Below are 17,589 nucleotides of genomic sequence, written 5' to 3'. Positions count from 1 at the left end.
GCCCCCACTTCTCCCTCTTCCCGCCCACTTTCATCGCTGTGACTCTCGGCAGCAGTGATTTATTTACTTAGGAATTTAAAAGGTGTATGTTGGGGTGGGGGTCGCCGAGGACACACAGGGCTGGCTCAGGTGTTGTGTGCTTCTGTATTAACTGGAAAAGACAGATTCTGGAACTTTTACAGGGCGAGAAGAGGCCACCAGCTCGCGCTTTGTATACTTTGCACTTGAAATCGTTACATTCAACTGAATATTTGGCTCATTCAGATCCGAAGTCTCCTAGCATCGTCAAATTCCCTCCTCCGCCCCTCAGCTCGAAAGGAGGAATGGGGTGGGGGGTAGGAAAATGGTTAGTAAATCGCACGTCTTTGAATCTTCCTAAAGCAGTGGTCACAAAGCTTAAAGGTGACACAACAGTGCTCACGTAAAACCAACACACATTCCCCACCCCCCACCCCAAGTCAACAATAAAATCATCCCCTTCAATTTGCCATGATCATCGCGACCAGGAGCCAGGTGATTATCCTAATTAATGTCTATCTAATTAAATTACTGTCAGCAGTTAACCAATGGCAGGAGCCGTTTCATCGGCTGCACAAGCAGCAAGATCAAAAGTGAGCGAGCCTTTTCTGATTGCTGCATAGTGTCAATTGGCCAATCTCTTCTCCCAGGAGAAAAAAAAAAAGTAAATCAAACCTTTGGGAAGCATTCGCTGGATGAAGTGCTTTCTGCCTACTGAGGGGGTCTGTGGATTTCTAGTTTATGATAAATAGGACTTTAAAAATCAGGGACAGGAGGGCGAGTGTTCAGGTTCTAGAGCTATGCAGCTGGAGCACTGCCTTTCTCCTTCTATCATGCTCTCCAAGAAATTTCTCAATGTGAGCAGCAGCTACCCACATTCAGGCGGATCTGAGCTTGTCTTGCACGATCATCCCATTATCTCGACGACTGACAACCTGGAGAGAAGTTCACCTTTGAAAAAAATTACCAGGGGGATGACGAATCAGTCAGATACAGACAATTTTCCTGACTCCAAGGACTCACCAGGGGACGTCCAGAGAAGTAAACTCTCTCCTGTCTTGGAGGGGGTCTCTGAGCTTCGTCACAGTTTCGATGGCTCTGCTGCAGATCGCTACCTCCTCTCTCAGTCTAGCCAGCCACAGTCCGCGGCCACTGCTCCCAGTGCCATGTTCCCGTACCCCGGCCAGCACGGACCCGCGCACCCCGCCTTCTCCATTGGCAGCCCCAGCCGCTACATGGCCCACCACCCAGTCATCACCAACGGAGCCTACAACAGCCTCCTGTCCAACTCCTCACCGCAGGGCTACCCCGCGGCCGGCTACCCCTACCCACAGCAGTACGGCCACTCCTACCAAGGAGCCCCGTTCTACCAGTTCTCCTCCACGCAGCCCGGGCTCGTGCCCGGCAAAGCGCAGGTGTACCTGTGCAACAGGCCCCTTTGGCTGAAATTCCACCGGCACCAAACGGAGATGATCATCACCAAACAGGGAAGGTAAATGCTACGTCCTCGGCTGCCGCTACTCCTGGGGCGGCCGGGGGCAAGTCGTGACCGCCGCGGCTGCGAGGATTCGGGATCGGGAGCCGAGTGGAAGGCGCTGTGGTGCTCCCTAGAGTTGGCTGGTTTTGGAGAAGGGGAAAGTGGAAGGTAGAACCACCGCGGTGATGTTGGGGGTGGGGGGATCCCTCTCCAGAAAGGTGGTCGGAAAGGCAGTCAGTGGGCAGAGAAAGGCGAAAGCGAGGGAGAGACCGGGCCAGCGGCCGCGAGTGGGGAGGGACGCCGGGGTGCACGACAGGTGGAAATGCGGGTCGCCAGCCTTGCTCTCCACCTGGGCGGCCATACCTGCCGGCTCCCCCACGCCGGCGCACCGGCCGGACCCCCACCCCGGGCTTCGGCCGCGCTTCTGTCCCTTCCCCACCACCCCCTTTCTAACCCCTTTTCTAACCCCGCAAACATTCGCTACCGACGCTGAGCGAACAAGTTTTGCTTTGCTATCTGGCGCCGCGCTTCTTGCTTTTAATCTTTAACATTTATGTTTTCCTCCTTGCTTTCTTTCTCTCCCCCCCCCCTCTTTAATTTAAATAGGCGCATGTTTCCTTTTTTAAGTTTTAACATTTCTGGTCTCGATCCCACGGCTCATTACAATATTTTTGTGGATGTGATTTTGGCGGATCCCAATCACTGGAGGTTTCAAGGAGGCAAATGGGTTCCTTGCGGCAAAGCGGACACCAATGTGCAAGGCAAGTCCTTCCAATTAACACGTTTCCCTGACACTTACTTAGGTGAGAATGATTAATTAAAGCCTTTGTGGACTGGCTCGGGCGACTTTTAAAACGATCGGCCAATGACTTCTAAAAGGAAATGAGGGGGGACAGGGGGACAGACAGAAGGGGGAGGATTATCCAAAAGCTATTTTAATAGGGTGCCCAGTTAATCGGAAGAAAGGCGGCCTAAAAAGCCCCCCGCTAATGGGCCTCTACGTGGAATGGAATAAGGTGTGTGTGTGTGTGTGTGTGTGTGTGTGTGTCCTACGCATCGAGGAGTTGGGACTGGGCAGTGCCCGGGGCATATGTAAACAACATATTTCTTTCTCTAGGAAATCGGGTCTATATGCATCCGGATTCCCCCAACACGGGGGCTCACTGGATGCGCCAAGAAATCTCTTTTGGAAAATTAAAACTTACAAACAACAAAGGAGCTTCAAACAACAACGGGCAGGTCAGTGGCTCAAGCGCTATTCTCTCTCTCTCTCTCTCTCTCTCTCTCACACACACACACACACACACACACACTCGCCCCCTCAATATTCAGTTCATTAGTTAAATCAGCATGAAAAACTGGGTACATGTTTCTTTGCTTCATTAAAAAGACTTTTAAAATTATATTTTCCCCCTCCAAAATTATATTAAATCATCTATAAAGCTGTTCTCCTCGCCCCCCTGCCCAGTTTCCGAGTTCATGACCTAACCAAGTACGAACACACTTGATTGATTTCGAGAAGGAAACCCCCAGGATCTGCAGATTTGAAAATCTTTGTTTTCTCGCTCAAGGAGGAAGGACTAGGATAAGGGCCCCGAGGCTCGGGCGGTCGGGTGGGTTCTCCTGCTGCGCCGGCGGTCCCTGCTCCCAGAGGAGCGCGGCCGGCCCGCTCCGGCGCGCGGGCCACCAGCCAGCGAGACCCGAGGCCCTGCAGCCGCGGGGCGGGCCCCTTCGGGCCTCCGCCGCCCCGCGCACACCGCGTTAACGCGCCGCCCGGCGCTTCCCTTTCTCTCGGCGGGACAGATGGTGGTTCTGCAGTCCTTGCACAAGTACCAGCCCCGCCTGCATGTGGTGGAAGTGAACGAGGACGGCACGGAGGACACCAGCCAGCCCGGCCGCGTGCAGACGTTCACCTTCCCAGAAACGCAGTTCATCGCGGTCACCGCCTACCAGAACACGGACGTAAGGAGTGCGGGCGGGGGCTGGGCGCGGGGCGGCGGCGCCTCTTCCCGGCACCCGCCAGCCCGGCTGGGCTGGGGCACCGACGTCGGCAACCGCTGGCTCTGCTGAGCCTTCTAGACAAGGCGCGGGGGCCTGCTGCGCACCTCCCCTGGATACCTGGCCGGTGGAATTTACGTCTCTGTTGCGGGTCATGCGGGCCACCTTTGAGGTGCTCAGGAGTTCTAGGGCCCCTTTTCTTTGGAATATTTTATTTAGTCCTCAAACTAGAACAAATTTAAATATGCTTTTTTTAAAAAAAGCTCTCTTTCCTTTAGAAAACAAGCAGATTTTACCCTGCATTTTATTCTTGGCAATCTGTGGCATTACCTAATATATATATATATAAAATCTCAGAACTGATGGCTGAGTCAAACATCACTTTTGGGGAGCAAAAGAACATACTAATTCATATATGTAAAACTACAGTAAATTAAATTACTGTGGGCTGTGGAATGAATTTTCTAGCTCTTGACCTCTTGAGCATTTGCAAGTTTGCAAAAACCAAAACTGACTTTAAGATACAACTTGTCTGTTTGGTTGTGACTCAGAAGCATCCAACTTTTAAAAATATGGTGAAACGTTTAAAATAGGCAATTTTGGTGATTAATTCAAGTACCCCTTAGAGATTTTTGTCTCAGTAAGTGCATTATGTGTAACAAGCATTTAAAAAAAAATGTGCATTTGAACCAATTTAGAGCACATAGGAGAGCTAATTGAAAGCAGTGCTTTAGTTTTGGGCATCATTGATTTAAAGATGTTCCTCATAACTTTCATGATAATCCCCCCCCCCTTTCCACCCATGCCCTCAACTTTTTGATGAAATCATAGGCCTTAAGCCCCTATAAAGAGTGGCAGATGATATATCCTCAAACGCCCAATCCTCCTGTATGGAAGGTGAGATCATATTAATCTTTTTCTTCCTCTTTCCCAGATTACACAACTGAAGATAGACCACAACCCCTTTGCAAAAGGATTTCGGGATAATTATGACACGTAAGTAATTTTGCTCCTTTCTTCTCAAATAGTTGTGGAATTGGGCTTTAGGTCAAAGGTGGATTGTTATGTGCAAGGTTTTTGGAAGCTAGAATGTGTGAAGACAAGGTTGTTTTCCAGGTTTCCCCTCTCCCTTTTGTCGACTCCCTTTCTCTCTGGCTTAGTTCTTCAGCAGTTTTGGTCAAAGGTTTCCTCCACCTATTTTTAGCCTCCTTATAAATTGCAGAGTTGTTGGGGGGCCTCTGAGACCGGCTGGCTGGCAGGGGAAGCTGCCCTGCTTCCCGGGTGCGGGTGGAGTTGTATGTGGCGCTGCAGATGCTCAGCTCAGACTGTCTGTGTCTGAAACCTCCCGATTCTGTCTGAAAGTGCATGTGGCTCTGGCAGTTGTTACAGCCTCCTTGGCATATGTGACTTTTATTTACCCATCTTCAAGTTTTGTGTAATAGCGTTTCCTGTGTGAGTTTACTATGGACTGAATAAAAATGTGCACCCACCATAGGCAAATTCATGAGCAGAGCCACTCTAAAGTAATTTCAGGCTTTGAGAAGGATCTGGGTGCTGTTGCTGTGTGTTATTTATAAGCTTTGAGAGAAAAATATTTCCTCTTACATGTGTTTTAATGAACAGTGTTGGTTCCCTTTTCTCCAAGCCTCCCTTACCTATCTCCATTTCTTTTCTGCCAACATGCTGTCCTCTGGGGCAACCGCAGGTGTATACAGTGCTCTCTGTGCATGTTCTAGCATTCTTGCTCAGAGACCTGGTATAGTGCCTAAGAGTTCAGATAGTGTTACACAGCAAAATCTATTCTAGATTGTGGGGATTCCCATACCTTTTCCTGACCATAAAAGGGAAGGGTACATACATTTTAATTTCACGGCTTGCATTAAGTGCCTGGGATAGAGCTACAAAATTGAAGATGTGTTTGATTAAAAATAGATTAAATTTATAGAGAAAGAGACAAATGGCTGCTTCTATTCCATCTCCAGGTAGATACCAACCTTCTTTTCTGTTTTTTAAAATAACAAATTGTGCATCCTTCAAAATTAGTTCAAAGGAAGCAAGCTTCACCTATGATTACCCAGAATAAAAACTTGGCTACTCTAGTCCTCCCAGTCTAAAAAGGTGGACCCGGCACAGTGGAAAGTGTGTGGCCCAGGAGACCAGAGATATTGGAGTCTGTACTAGGGGGGTCTTGTAGATTTTGAGCTTTTAATTCTGTTGTGAACATCTGTTCCGAAGCATTTTATTTTGCACAAATCAATTCAGTAATCCCGAATGGGTTGGGACCTGGATGGGCTTCTAAACTGTGTCTTTTGCAGACTGTTTTTCTTTTTCTTTTAAAATACCGCGGTGGTAAACAGAAAAGACATTTGCACCTTGCTGGTTATGTTCCCTTTCTGACTCCTTCTACTTCTCTTATTTGAAACTGGACTGAAATTTCAGGAGGGAAGTTTTGTGCAGTGAACAAAATGGACCTGAGCAGCTGCAGAGTAGCCTCGCCTGCCCCTCCTCTGGCTGACTTCAGTCAGAAAAACCAGTTCCCTTTGACGGGTAAATCACTATGTGCTTTTCATAAAAGGCTTCTTACCTATACGAACGGAATGGACACTTTAGCTTTTCAGGGGTTCATGACATCTCCCTTTCCACTGTTCTGTCGGTTATTTGGGCATCGCCAACTCCTGGAGAAACAGGGAGAGCAATAAGAGTTTAGGGGGCCCGGCGGGATGCTTGGCCACTCACCAGGCGATCTCCTCCCCAAGGGCTTAAGGTCTGACAAAAATGAGGCTCTCTTTCAAAACAGTCTGCTGATTAAATATTAAAACATTTAAGTGTGAGCTAAATAAAAAGAGAGGCATGTGTGTATGTGTCTGAGAAAACACTTCTACCAATCTTGATCCAATCTCTGGTTCCCTCTCAATTCTGATGGGATTTTCTAGGCCCAGGGCCTAGAGTTAGTTTGTGACTATTTTATCCAAGGTGATTCCCAGTAACACAATTACTGTCTGGGCAGTTAGCTATAGGGCAAGTTATTCAACTTCCCCTGGCCTCAGTGTTTCCATCTGTAGAGTGGGGGTAATGATGGCACCTAACTCCAAGGATTATTGTGATAGTTAAGTAAATCACCATTTGTACAGTCCTAGACAACAGTGCCTGGCCCATGGTCAAGTTGCATAAGGGTTAGCTATTATTGGTGGGAGATTGCTTGGAGGAAGTGGACAACTGTCCTCTAAGAGTCTGCCCCAAAGTACTTAAAAAACAACAACAAACCAATAAGGGATTCCAAAACTGGGCAGAGAAGGCCAGAGTAAAGAATACTTTTTCTTTGTAAAAGAATTTATTGATTGTTGACTTTGTTTCCAAATAGTCATTCTTGTCTGTACCGGTAGAGGCGGGGGCTAAAGGGTCACACAGACAGTCAGCACTCTGGACGCTTCCAGCGGCCACCCTCGGGTCTCAGGCGGCTGGCGGAGGCCAGATTTTAATGGTTGCTACTGGGACGGCCAGCAGGTGTGTCAATAGGAAGAAAGCGGTTTTAAAAGGGCGGAGGCGTGGGTCTCTTGGTTAGAAATTTGGTTCAGAAACTCTCTCCGCAGAGGAAAGGCCCACTGGGCAGATAACACCGTAGTCCCTGGGGTAACCTGCCGTGGTGTGTACACGGACTGGAGGTGCGGGATGGGAACCCGCTGCGGCGCTCCTCTCTTGGTCCCCTGTATACTTGGCGAGTGTGAGAGCCGGGAACGAGGAAAGCCTTCCTCTGGCTCTGCATCATGTCGGGGCAGATTGCTCCCTTTTTAATTCCACGATTTATTTGGGAGAGCCTACAGGTCTGTGACCTTTTGCCTCCATCCTGGATGGCCAGTTTCAGACGGAGCGTGCGGGGCTGGGCGAAACGTGGCGTCCTTTCCTTCCGTCCCCCGCAGGGACCTCTGCGCCACCCCGGGTTCTCTCTCTCTCCTTCCCTCGCAGGATCTACACGGGCTGCGACATGGACCGCCTGACCCCCTCGCCCAACGACTCCCCGCGCTCGCAGATCGTGCCCGGAGCGCGCTACGCCATGGCCGGCTCCTTCCTGCAGGACCAGTTCGTCAGCAACTACGCCAAGGCCCGCTTCCACCCGGGCGCGGGCGCGGGCCCCGGGCCGGGCACGGACCGCAGCGTGCCGCACACCAACGGGCTGCTGTCGCCCCAGCAGGCCGAGGACCCGGGCGCGCCGTCGCCGCAGCGCTGGTTCGTGACGCCGGCCAACAACCGGCTGGACTTCGCCGCCTCGGCCTACGACACGGCCACGGACTTCGCGGGCAACGCGGCCACGCTGCTCTCGTACGCGGCGGCCGGCGTGAAGGCGCTGCCCCTGCAGGCGGCCGGCTGCACGGGCCGCCCGCTCGGCTACTACGCCGACCCGTCGGGCTGGGGCGCGCGCAGCCCCCCGCAGTACTGCGGCGCCAAGTCGGGCTCGGTGCTGCCCTGCTGGCCCAACAGCGCCGCGGCCGCCGCGCGCATGGCCGGCGCCAACCCCTACCTGGGCGAGGAGGCCGAGGGCCTGGCGGCCGAGCGCTCGCCGCTGCCGCCCGGCGCCGCCGAGGACGCCAAACCCAAGGACCTGTCCGACTCCAGCTGGATCGAGACGCCCTCCTCCATCAAATCCATCGACTCGAGCGACTCGGGGATTTACGAGCAGGCCAAGCGGAGGCGGATCTCGCCCGCCGACACGCCGGCGTCCGAGAGCTCGTCGCCGCTCAAGAGCGAGGTGCTGGCCCAGCGGGACTGCGAGAAGAACTGCGCCAAGGACCTGGGCAGCTACTACGGCTTCTACTCGCACAGCTAGGCCGGCCCTGCCCGCCCGGCCCCGCGCCCCCGGCGGCCCGGGCGCCGCCAGCCCCTCCCGGCTCTGCCCAGCGCCTCCTCCCGCCCCCACCCCGCGCACCCCCTCGTGTCAGCGGACCCGCGATGACCGCCCGCCGCGAAGGTGACTGTAACCTGTGTTGGCACAGCAGTCTCTGCAGTTAGCGCACCGACCTTCCACTCTGCTGTAAACCGTTTGGTTTTCCTACTTCCTCTCCTTCGGTGAAGTTCTACTCCACACACACTTCTCTCCCAACCCCCCCCCCCCCCCCTTGCCTTTTCCTCGCCCCCTCCTTCTAGTTCTTGTCATGCAACTCTTCACCTTTGGGAGACCTGGGGCAGCCTGTCAGGCAGCAGCGATTCCGACCCGTCGGTCTCGGCCTCCCCATGAACCCTAGGATGTTGACTCTAGAACCTGGATCCACCCAGCGCGTCCTTTCTTATCCCCAATGGATGGATGGATGGTAGGGATGTTAATACTTTTAGTGGAACAAAGCCTGTGAAATGATTGTATATAGTGTTAATTTACTGTAATGAATGGCTAGTTTTTATTCTCATCGTCAAGGCACAAAACCAGTTCCTGCTTAACCTTTTCATTCATTTCTTTGCCTTTTTCTCCACCCACCTCTCCCCCTTTAATTTTTTTTTTCTCGAGAGATAATTAACAATATCCTAAGAGGCTCTGGAAACCTGAAATACTTGATAGATATAATGATGAGTTTCTCACTTCTCCTCAATCCATTGCATGAAGTAATTGCTCTGTGCCCTCATGCACACAAGTAGCTATGGAGAACCTGACCAGACACCTGAGAAGGACAGGTGTCTGTTCCTAGGCAAGTCCATTAAGCGGCATGAAGCCTGCAAAGCAAAGCTAACTGGAATTGTATGTTTCCCCCTCCTTCCTTCTAAATAGAATAGCTCAACATAGCAATATTATTTTGCCTTATTTGTTTTTCCCCAAAGTGCCAAATTCATGACTGGTCTGTGCAGGTGCCAAATATGCTGACAAACTGTTTCTGAAAATCTTTTCAGCCGCCCCCCTCCACCTTTATATGCTGTAAATCTTTGTAATGACGATTCCCCTAATCATATAGATGACTGAATTGTTGGTAACTATAGTGTAGTCTAGTGAAGATGAATTGTGAGTTGTATATTTTACTGCATTTTAGTTTTGAAAATGATTCCCCCACTACCTAGAAACAGCTGCAATTTGACTTTCTTGGGAAAACACTAGCATTAATGCAAGTAAGACTGATTCTCTCCCCTCTAAGTCTTGTTATATTTGATAAGAAACATTTATCTCCCTGGAAATAGATTAGTAGGATTTCTAATGTTGTGTATCAAGCCTATACTTTTTTTTGTATTTTAAAATTAATGTGAAATATGCATCATACACAATATTCAATCTAGATTCCAGTCCACGGGGGGATTTTTCCTAATAGGAATTCAGGGTCTAAACGTGTGTATACTTTGGCTCTCCTGTAAATCCAATGTTGTGATTTTTATATTTGTTTCGTTTTGTCTGTGAACTGAATAATTTATACAAGTACACACTCCATTGAGAAATGTTTTGTTTTTTGCTCGTTTGTATCGTCTGTGTACAACAAGTAAAATAAATCTGGTAAAACACTATGGTGTTTGAAAGCAGTTTACAGTTTGAGAATAATGTAATTATTATAGGCAGTAACTTTTAAGGGTTAAGGAAGAATGACCCGTCCCCACTCCAGTATGGGGCAGTCTGTTTGACGGGAACCACCTCCCATTCCCCTCTTGTTTGTTTTATAGCATTGCCAGTGAATCCCTTTTCCTTCTTATTTACAGTTACTTAGCTCCCTGAGTCATTTCACTTGGTTGCACTCATTTCTTTTTCCCCTCAGGAAAATGTATTCATTTCATCATATGTCTGATCCCTGAAGTTGGGAATAATTCAAGCAGGAAAATGGAGGGTCTTTAATAAGGAGTTAAAAATTTCTTTAAATTTTACAAAGTAAGGCGTGAGGCTTTGAGTAAGAGTAGGGTGTAATTTAAATGCATGTCAAATTAGGCTGTTGACCGCAGCATTGGGCAGAAGTCGAAAATTGTCTTTAAATACGAGGCCTTGGACACCAGTGTTGAATCTGTAAATGCAAACACAGAATGAATGGCCTACATTTCTTTAATGGATGGTTTGGGGGTTGGGAGGTGTTTGGCGGGGTTGGAGAGGGGTGACCAACTTGTGAAAGGTCAAGTTTTTTAACCACGGAACCTAAAACTTGACTTGGGACGTATTTGGGAGCACTGCTCCATCCTTTCTCCAGTGCAATCCATGCCTAAGCCAGATCCCCATCCCTGGAGAACAAATGCAGAAATGTGGATATTCCAGCTGGGGGAGAGGGTCGCTGCGTCTTCGTCTAGGGGTCCGCACAGCTCTGCCTTTACCTCGTGGAGAAGCGGCTTTTGTATTTGCCTCAAGAGGAAGGAGATCCAGGAAAGAGGTGGAAAATGGCTCAACATTCTTGCTTAGTCTGGGCCAGTTCCAGGTTACAGGACTACATTTACCTTCACCTAGAGATCGTCCTGTCTCACTTACACTATCTGTCATGCGAAGAAGGCTTCAAAGTTCCAGTGGAAATGAAAATTAGAGTGGGAGCAAAACCGATTTGCCTTCCCTGGACAGTTTCGCCACTAGACGGCGTTCCGCGGAGTGCTGTCTGCTATCTAGAAACGCGACGACTGATTTTCCTTTGTGCTTCTCTCCCTTCCCACACCTAAGAACCAGACAGGAGGGCGGAAAGTATAAAGCGTGGCTAGTGGGTGACGCCGGGCAGTGTGTTCTTGTGATCCCCCCACTGGGGCTGCGCTCCTGCGACCTCGGGCCCAGCGGGCGCACGTGCGGTGGGGAGGGCGCCGGGGCCCAGGCCTGAGCGCGTGGGGCGCGTGGGAGCCGCAGCGCCCTGGCCCGCCGCCCCCGGTCCACAGGCACCGCGAGCAAAGGAGTCGGTGTCCTGTGCGCAAGGGAAGCTCTTAGGAGCCGAGCCTAGATTTCACAGGCACGTAGTGGCTTGTCCTTGAAGGACGCACTTGAGCTGCTATTAGGAAGCACTTGAAACGTGAGGGAGGTCATTTCCCTATCAGCTCTGCCACCATCTGCTGTGGGGACTGAGTCGGCACGAGGTAAATTTGCAGCTCCGCGCTCCTCTCGGAGGCAGTGTGCTTGCTGGTCCCTTTCAAGCGTGGTCATGTCTTTCTCTCCGCTCCCAAGAAGCCTGGGGTGACTGGTGAAGCGACACTGTCCATGCGTCTGCGAGGCTGCTGCCGTGCCCTCGCGGTCGGAGTTTGGCTTTGGGAGGCCGCGGGGGATCCGTACGCGCCCCGGTTAGATTTCGGGTCGCCTTTCCATCTCCGGGAGGGTAGGGGTCAGAGCGAGGGCGGAGAGGGATGGCGATTCCTCCCCGCTATCTGCAGAGTTTCCCAGTTTTCCAAAAGCAGCGTATTTTCAAAAAAGAGGAAAGCAAAAGAAAGGGACGTGCGGCTCGCACTCCATTCTGGCTCAGCCTTCCCGCTACTCCCAGTCCGCGCCATCTTAACTCACTCCCAGCCGCCCGCTGGAGGCCGAGCGCGCAGGGGAGGTGCGGCCCCCGCCGAGGGTGCTGCCCTGACCCGGTTCTTCACCTGCGAGCGGACGCCGCGGCCGTTGTACACCGGGGGCGGGAGCCGAGCGCCCCGCGGTCTGGGCTGCGGCCCGGGCGGCAGGTCGGTCCTGCTCCCGCGGGCGAGGCCGCTGCGTGGCCCGGCCCAGCGCCGTCGGGGCGCATTGGGTGCCAGGTGGATGGGCAAGGGCGTCTGCAGGCGATCGGCCGGTCCCAACCGCCGAGCCAGGGCCATGGCCGTCCGGCTTCGCGTTGCGCGCGCGGGCGGCTGCGCTTGGCTGTTCGGGCCCATTCGTCCAGCCGCGAGTCCAGGTTAGGGGTCTGGACAGGGAATTCGGGCCGGGGCCCCGGCGGCCGGTCTAGACCTCGAGCCCAGGCCCAGGCCCAGGCCCTGGTCCGGGTCCGGAGCCCCGGCCGCTCTAGGCCCGCGGAGCCCGGGGAGCCCGGGGGAGCAGGCCCTCGGCCTTGGGTCTGGCCCGAGGGCGCGCCCTTCTCGCAGGGAGGCGCGCCGGGCAGTGGCCTAGGGTTGCGGGCGGGAAAGCCGCCTGGGCCTAGCAGGTATGTGCCCAACTGTTTGTTTCAAAATTCTACTTGTTTCCGCCTCCTTAGCACCGACTTACAGCACCCGAGCGCTTACAATGCAGTCATTTAGGACCTAGAGAGAACTTTCTGAACCCGTCACCTCCTGCAGTTACATGTACTTATAAATCCCACTGCGAAAACGCTCCGTGATGCACCCTCTTTTGTGATGATAAGTATTTCTCTTTTTGGCACCGAAGCTTTCAAGGATGTTCTGCTTTCTGTTTCGGGGGCAGGCCAAGGAGCAAAGGCCTTGTTGAATACAGGCCATTTATCTTCACAGGAGAATGAAAAATATCTCTGGCGACATTTGGGCAACGTGTGTGTGGTCGTGGGTGACTTCTAAAATGCCCAGCCTGTCCTGGGGGCAGCGTCCCTTTCTTGTGTACATCAGCATATCGTGGAGGCATGTTAGCCATGGGGATAGGAAAACGCACTCACAGAGTTATGATCCTGTGTGGAGACAAACCAGTCTAGATCCCCCCAGAGGAAACAGCAACAATGATTATTTTCAGACAAACTTACTTATGAAGAAGTTAGCAACTTTAAATACTAGTGATACACATTCAGTTTTCACATTATTTAATTTACTCTGATACTAGGTGGGCAATCGCTTTGTGAATTTTACTATTCGAAAGAGTAAATTTTTGATTCTTAATAAATTTGCTTGGAAAAAAAGAAAGTACATTTTTGGTCTAACATCAGTAAAATCCATCTTTTAAAAGTTAGGGGAGACTTTTAAAGCACATTAAGTGTATATGATTTGTTGAAGTTACAATCTGAGGGCAAGGTTTACTTTTGGGCAGTCAGATCTTCTTTTGCCAAAACAGCAAGGTAAAATAAGAATCAGGGAAGACTGGGACAAACTCGGCAAGTTTTAAGGCATTATATTGGGTTTAATTTGGTGGCTTTGAGATTTGTGTAGCTTCCTGGTTCCTGTCTCCAGGTTGTAAGTCAGGCTGCAACGTATTTAAAAATATATTCGCTTGAAAGAAAACCCCACTGCTTTCACAATAAAGTAAACTTGATGGTGTCTAAGACTCAGGTCTCATCTGAGCTGATTATATCCGCCTTGCATGTATTTTACACCCACAGTATGGTTTGCGGTGGTGTTCAAGGCATGGCGTGAAAAATTTGATTTGAATAGTTCCATTAACGCAATGAAAAAATAAAACCATGGCTTAATAGGCTTTCTAGTGATAGCCCCCCTCTTACTATGCTAACTCTGAAATAAATATGTAATCTGGTATTAGGAACATGGCATTTAGAAGACCCTTGCTGGTAATATTTAATTTAATAAACACACTAACTGTGACATTCTTAATGCAGTGAAGCTTGTACCACAAGCTGATTCTTTCAGGTAGTTTGACCTATTGCTTATCACTAGATTCCTTACAAACATATCCTGTGCTTTATAACTTGAATTTTATATTAAAATTATTTTGGCTTTCAACTCTGCATGACATGGCACTCCCTTTATATACAAAGCATTTACATTTAGGTGTCTTGGCACACTTTTTATGAAGAGGAAAAGGGAATTTAAGAGAAGAGAGCATCCCTAAGGATAGGCCTCTGGTCATTTTAGCCAATGTAGTTATTTTGTTCCCGTACTAGTAGGAAAAAGGAAGAATAGAACTTAACTTTAAATTTGGGGGCAAGGGTGATATGTATTTAGTACATATGTTTATGTATATATAAAATATGTTTATATATAACATATATACATATTATACTAAGTTTTTATATATACATTTTTTAATATGTTTTTATTGATTTTAGAGAGGGAGAGAGAGAGATGGAAACATCAATGATGAGAGAGAATCATTGATCGGTGGCCTCCTGTATGCCTCCTACTGGGATCGAGCCGCAGCTCTGGGCATGTGCCTTGACAGGGAATGGAACCATGATCTCCTGGTTCAAAGGTCAACGCTCAGAGTTTTAAGGAGTGGCAAGTTAATTGAACTTTCTAATTGAACAAAATAAATACTGCTTCTATTAGGTTTCATGCTCATATTAAGTTTATTTAGCTTTTTGGTTTAGTACATATCTTCATGTTAGCAGAAATGTCCTGTATGGGGAAAAGCCTTTTCATTATAACCTTATTTCAGGTTCCTAGAAACAGAAAAAAGTCAACAATGTTCTCAAACCACAGGATCTTCCTTGCTCACATTTCAACTTTTCCAAGATGTATTTGTCTTTTGTTTTGTCATTCCTTGTGTGAAAGGAAAGGCATTTTTTCAATCTTAGGATAATTCAGAAGCAATTTTTTGGTTCTCAGTTAATTCAGTTTCATCTTAAAAGTTCAAATTTAGCAAAGCACATGTTCCCTTGTTCATGCCAAGTGTGATAAAAACTAGTCGAAAAATAAAACCATTGCAAACAAGTAGAGCATTGCACTTCACTGCATGCTGTACAGGCCACAGCCCTTCTATGTCTGATGCCACGGTCTGCTGGGCTGCCACTTGTGGGCACAAGTAAGGCTGCCTTTGAAAGTTGATAGAAGGCGCTACTGTTTCAGATACCTGTTTGCATTGAGTATATGTTTTAAATATCCTCTTTGAATAGTGACATGCACACCCGTGAACGGTCACACATTTGCTGTGTGCTGTCAATAAAAGGTCATTCTCTTTAGGCTCCAGGATATGGATGTGTTCTCCCTCTGCCTTAGGAGATATTTCCTTTGACTGTATCTAAAGACATGAATTAGCAAAAGCATCTCTCCCTTTTTGTCAAATTGTAGGCTTCTTTGTGGAATTATAACTTTAATAGAAAATTCAAGTTATAAATTAATAGTTTAATCTCGGTATTAACAATACTAAGCTATCATATATATAAAGTTTAACTTGAACTTCGAGGAATAAAATACGCATACGTGTTGTATAGATTCAGTTTAGGCCATCTGCCATCAACAGTGACATTTTTATGATAACTTTTCATTTATATAGATTTTTATTAATTTGAATGTCTTGCTCAATTGGGAATTTACTAAAGGCCAAACCATTATTTCAAATTAAAAAAAAAAAGGTTTCAAAGGCGTTTAGTACTTTTATAACCTTATGTGTGTTTTTTTTTTTTTTTTTTTTTTTTTAATTTTTTTTTTTTTTTAATATATTTTATTGATTTTTTACAGAGAGGAAGGGAGAGAGATAGAGAGTTAGAAACATCGCTGAGAGAGAAACATCGATCAGCTGCCTCCTGCACACCTCCCACTGGGGATGTGCCCGCAACCAAGGCACACGCCCTTGACCGGAATCGAACCCGGGACCCTTCAGTCCGCAGGCCGACGCTCTATCCACTGAGCCAAACCGGTTTCGGCCTTATGTGTTTTTTTTTAATTAAAAATTTATAATTTTGGATATATTTTTACCAAATAATAGCAGTGTTTACTACTCAGCACCTACCTTTGAGGAAACAAGCTCTAATGAAGACATCCTTTCACAGTTTACTTACCATTGAATGCTTCATATTTTGTTCACATAAAATTATTTTCCCCCCTACGTGTCTTAATTTGCAGTATATTTAAAAAATTTGACTGTGTTCTAAATAATCCTTAGAGCTCACTCACCTTTGGGATTCACCCTCTTAATTTATGCTCACATTCTGCTTTGTTCCTGTGGAGAAAGTCAAAGAAACATACTGACTTCCCCCTCAACAAATTTGTTCTTTCCTCCTCCAGCTCTGCTGTCTCCCTGACATTTTTGCCCTTGTTAACTCTGTTGCAAACAACTTTAAAAAAACCCCCACTTAATCATTTTCCTCATGCTATCTCCCTGAACCTGAGTCTTTATAAGATCTATGCCTGATTCATCAGTTTTGTTTTTACCCAGTCAGAATTTTTATGCTTTCCCCAATAGCAACTGTAAAGGTTTCAGGACAAACCTCAGATACAGTGTGTTTTATTTAAACTCTCCCACTTTACTTTTTAAAAATATTATGTGACTTTCCCTATATACTTCGATAATCACTTCATCTCTTAACATTTACTTTATTCTATTATCTTTTTTTTTTGCATTTGTGAAAGGACAACTTATTAAATATGTTGTCTCTTATTGGTATTTCTGTTTTCTTCTGTACCCATAACATCCTTAGCTTTGTGAGGCACTCCATTTATCCCTGCTCTTTTGTACTTAGGCCCATCTATCAATGCTTTCTTTGATCCTTTTCAATTCAGCTTCCTCATTTGCACAGACATCAAAATCTTTCTTACTACATTTACCAGTGGGCTCTTAACTAAATGTAATGGCCTTATTACAGACTAATCATTATTCTCTTAGGTATTTAGAATCACAATTAGCCCTTTGCATGACTCAGAATCATGGATTCTGCTACTCCTTCACTTTTCCTTCCTTCTTCCAGCTTTTCTTTTATGGGTTTCTCTGCTTGTTTATTTATTTATGAAGTTTATAGCTTTCTAAGGATTGCTTTTCACGGGTTGTATTTTCATATACCTTTCCTCAGAAAGCTTGCTAGACATGTGTTATGGAAGAATAGGGTGAGAGAAAAATCTGGTACTAGTTTTCTTTTTTTTTTTAAGCATATTTATTGATTTCAGAGAGGAAGAAAGAGAGCTAGAGAGATAGAAACATCAATGATGAGAGAGAATCACCGATCGGCCGCCTCCTGCATGTCCCCTACTGGGGGGGGATAGAGCCCGCACCTCGGGCATGTGCCCCCGCTGGAATCGAACCTGGGACCCTTTAGTCCGCAGGCCGACGCTCTATCCACTGAGCCAAACTGGCTAGTTTTCTTAATATATTCCTCTAGTCATTGCCTTAACAACCTCCCCCAACTTGATGATTTCTTATTTCTTCTTTTAAAACATATTTTTATTGATTTCAGAGAGGAAGGGACAGAGAGGTAGAAACATTAAGAATGAGAGAGAATCATTGATCAGCTGCCTCCTGCACGCCCCCTACTGGGGATCGAGCCCACAACCCTGGGCATGTGCCCTGCTGGGGAATGGAATTGTGACCTCCTGGTTCATGGGTGGATGCTCAACCACTGGGCACACTGGCTGGGCTGATTTCTTATCCCTTGTAGCCTGATACA

General features: G+C 48.0%; 1 protein-coding gene across 1 annotated transcript; it reads left to right on the top strand.

The window, feature by feature from the left end:
• Positions 1-818: 818 nt before the first annotated feature.
• TBR1 (T-box brain transcription factor 1) lies at positions 819-9,979 on the top strand (the record flags this gene model as incomplete). The annotated part of the gene is made up of 6 exons (XM_081095920.1): positions 819-1,510; positions 2,102-2,256; positions 2,613-2,734; positions 3,299-3,457; positions 4,428-4,489; positions 7,457-9,979. The coding sequence occupies 6 exons, from the start codon at positions 819-821 to the stop codon at positions 8,313-8,315; spliced, it is 2,049 nt and encodes a 682-aa protein (XP_080952046.1). The 3' UTR covers positions 8,316-9,979.
• Between the last annotated feature and the right edge of the window lie 7,610 nt (positions 9,980-17,589).

This window comes from Myotis nattereri (genome assembly GCF_964212035.1).
Source record: "Myotis nattereri genome assembly, chromosome: 7".
NCBI classification, from domain to species: Eukaryota; Metazoa; Chordata; class Mammalia; order Chiroptera; family Vespertilionidae; genus Myotis; species Myotis nattereri.
The sequence above is the reverse complement of the archived record's forward strand: the minus strand, read 5'-3'. Positions and strand labels throughout refer to the sequence as shown.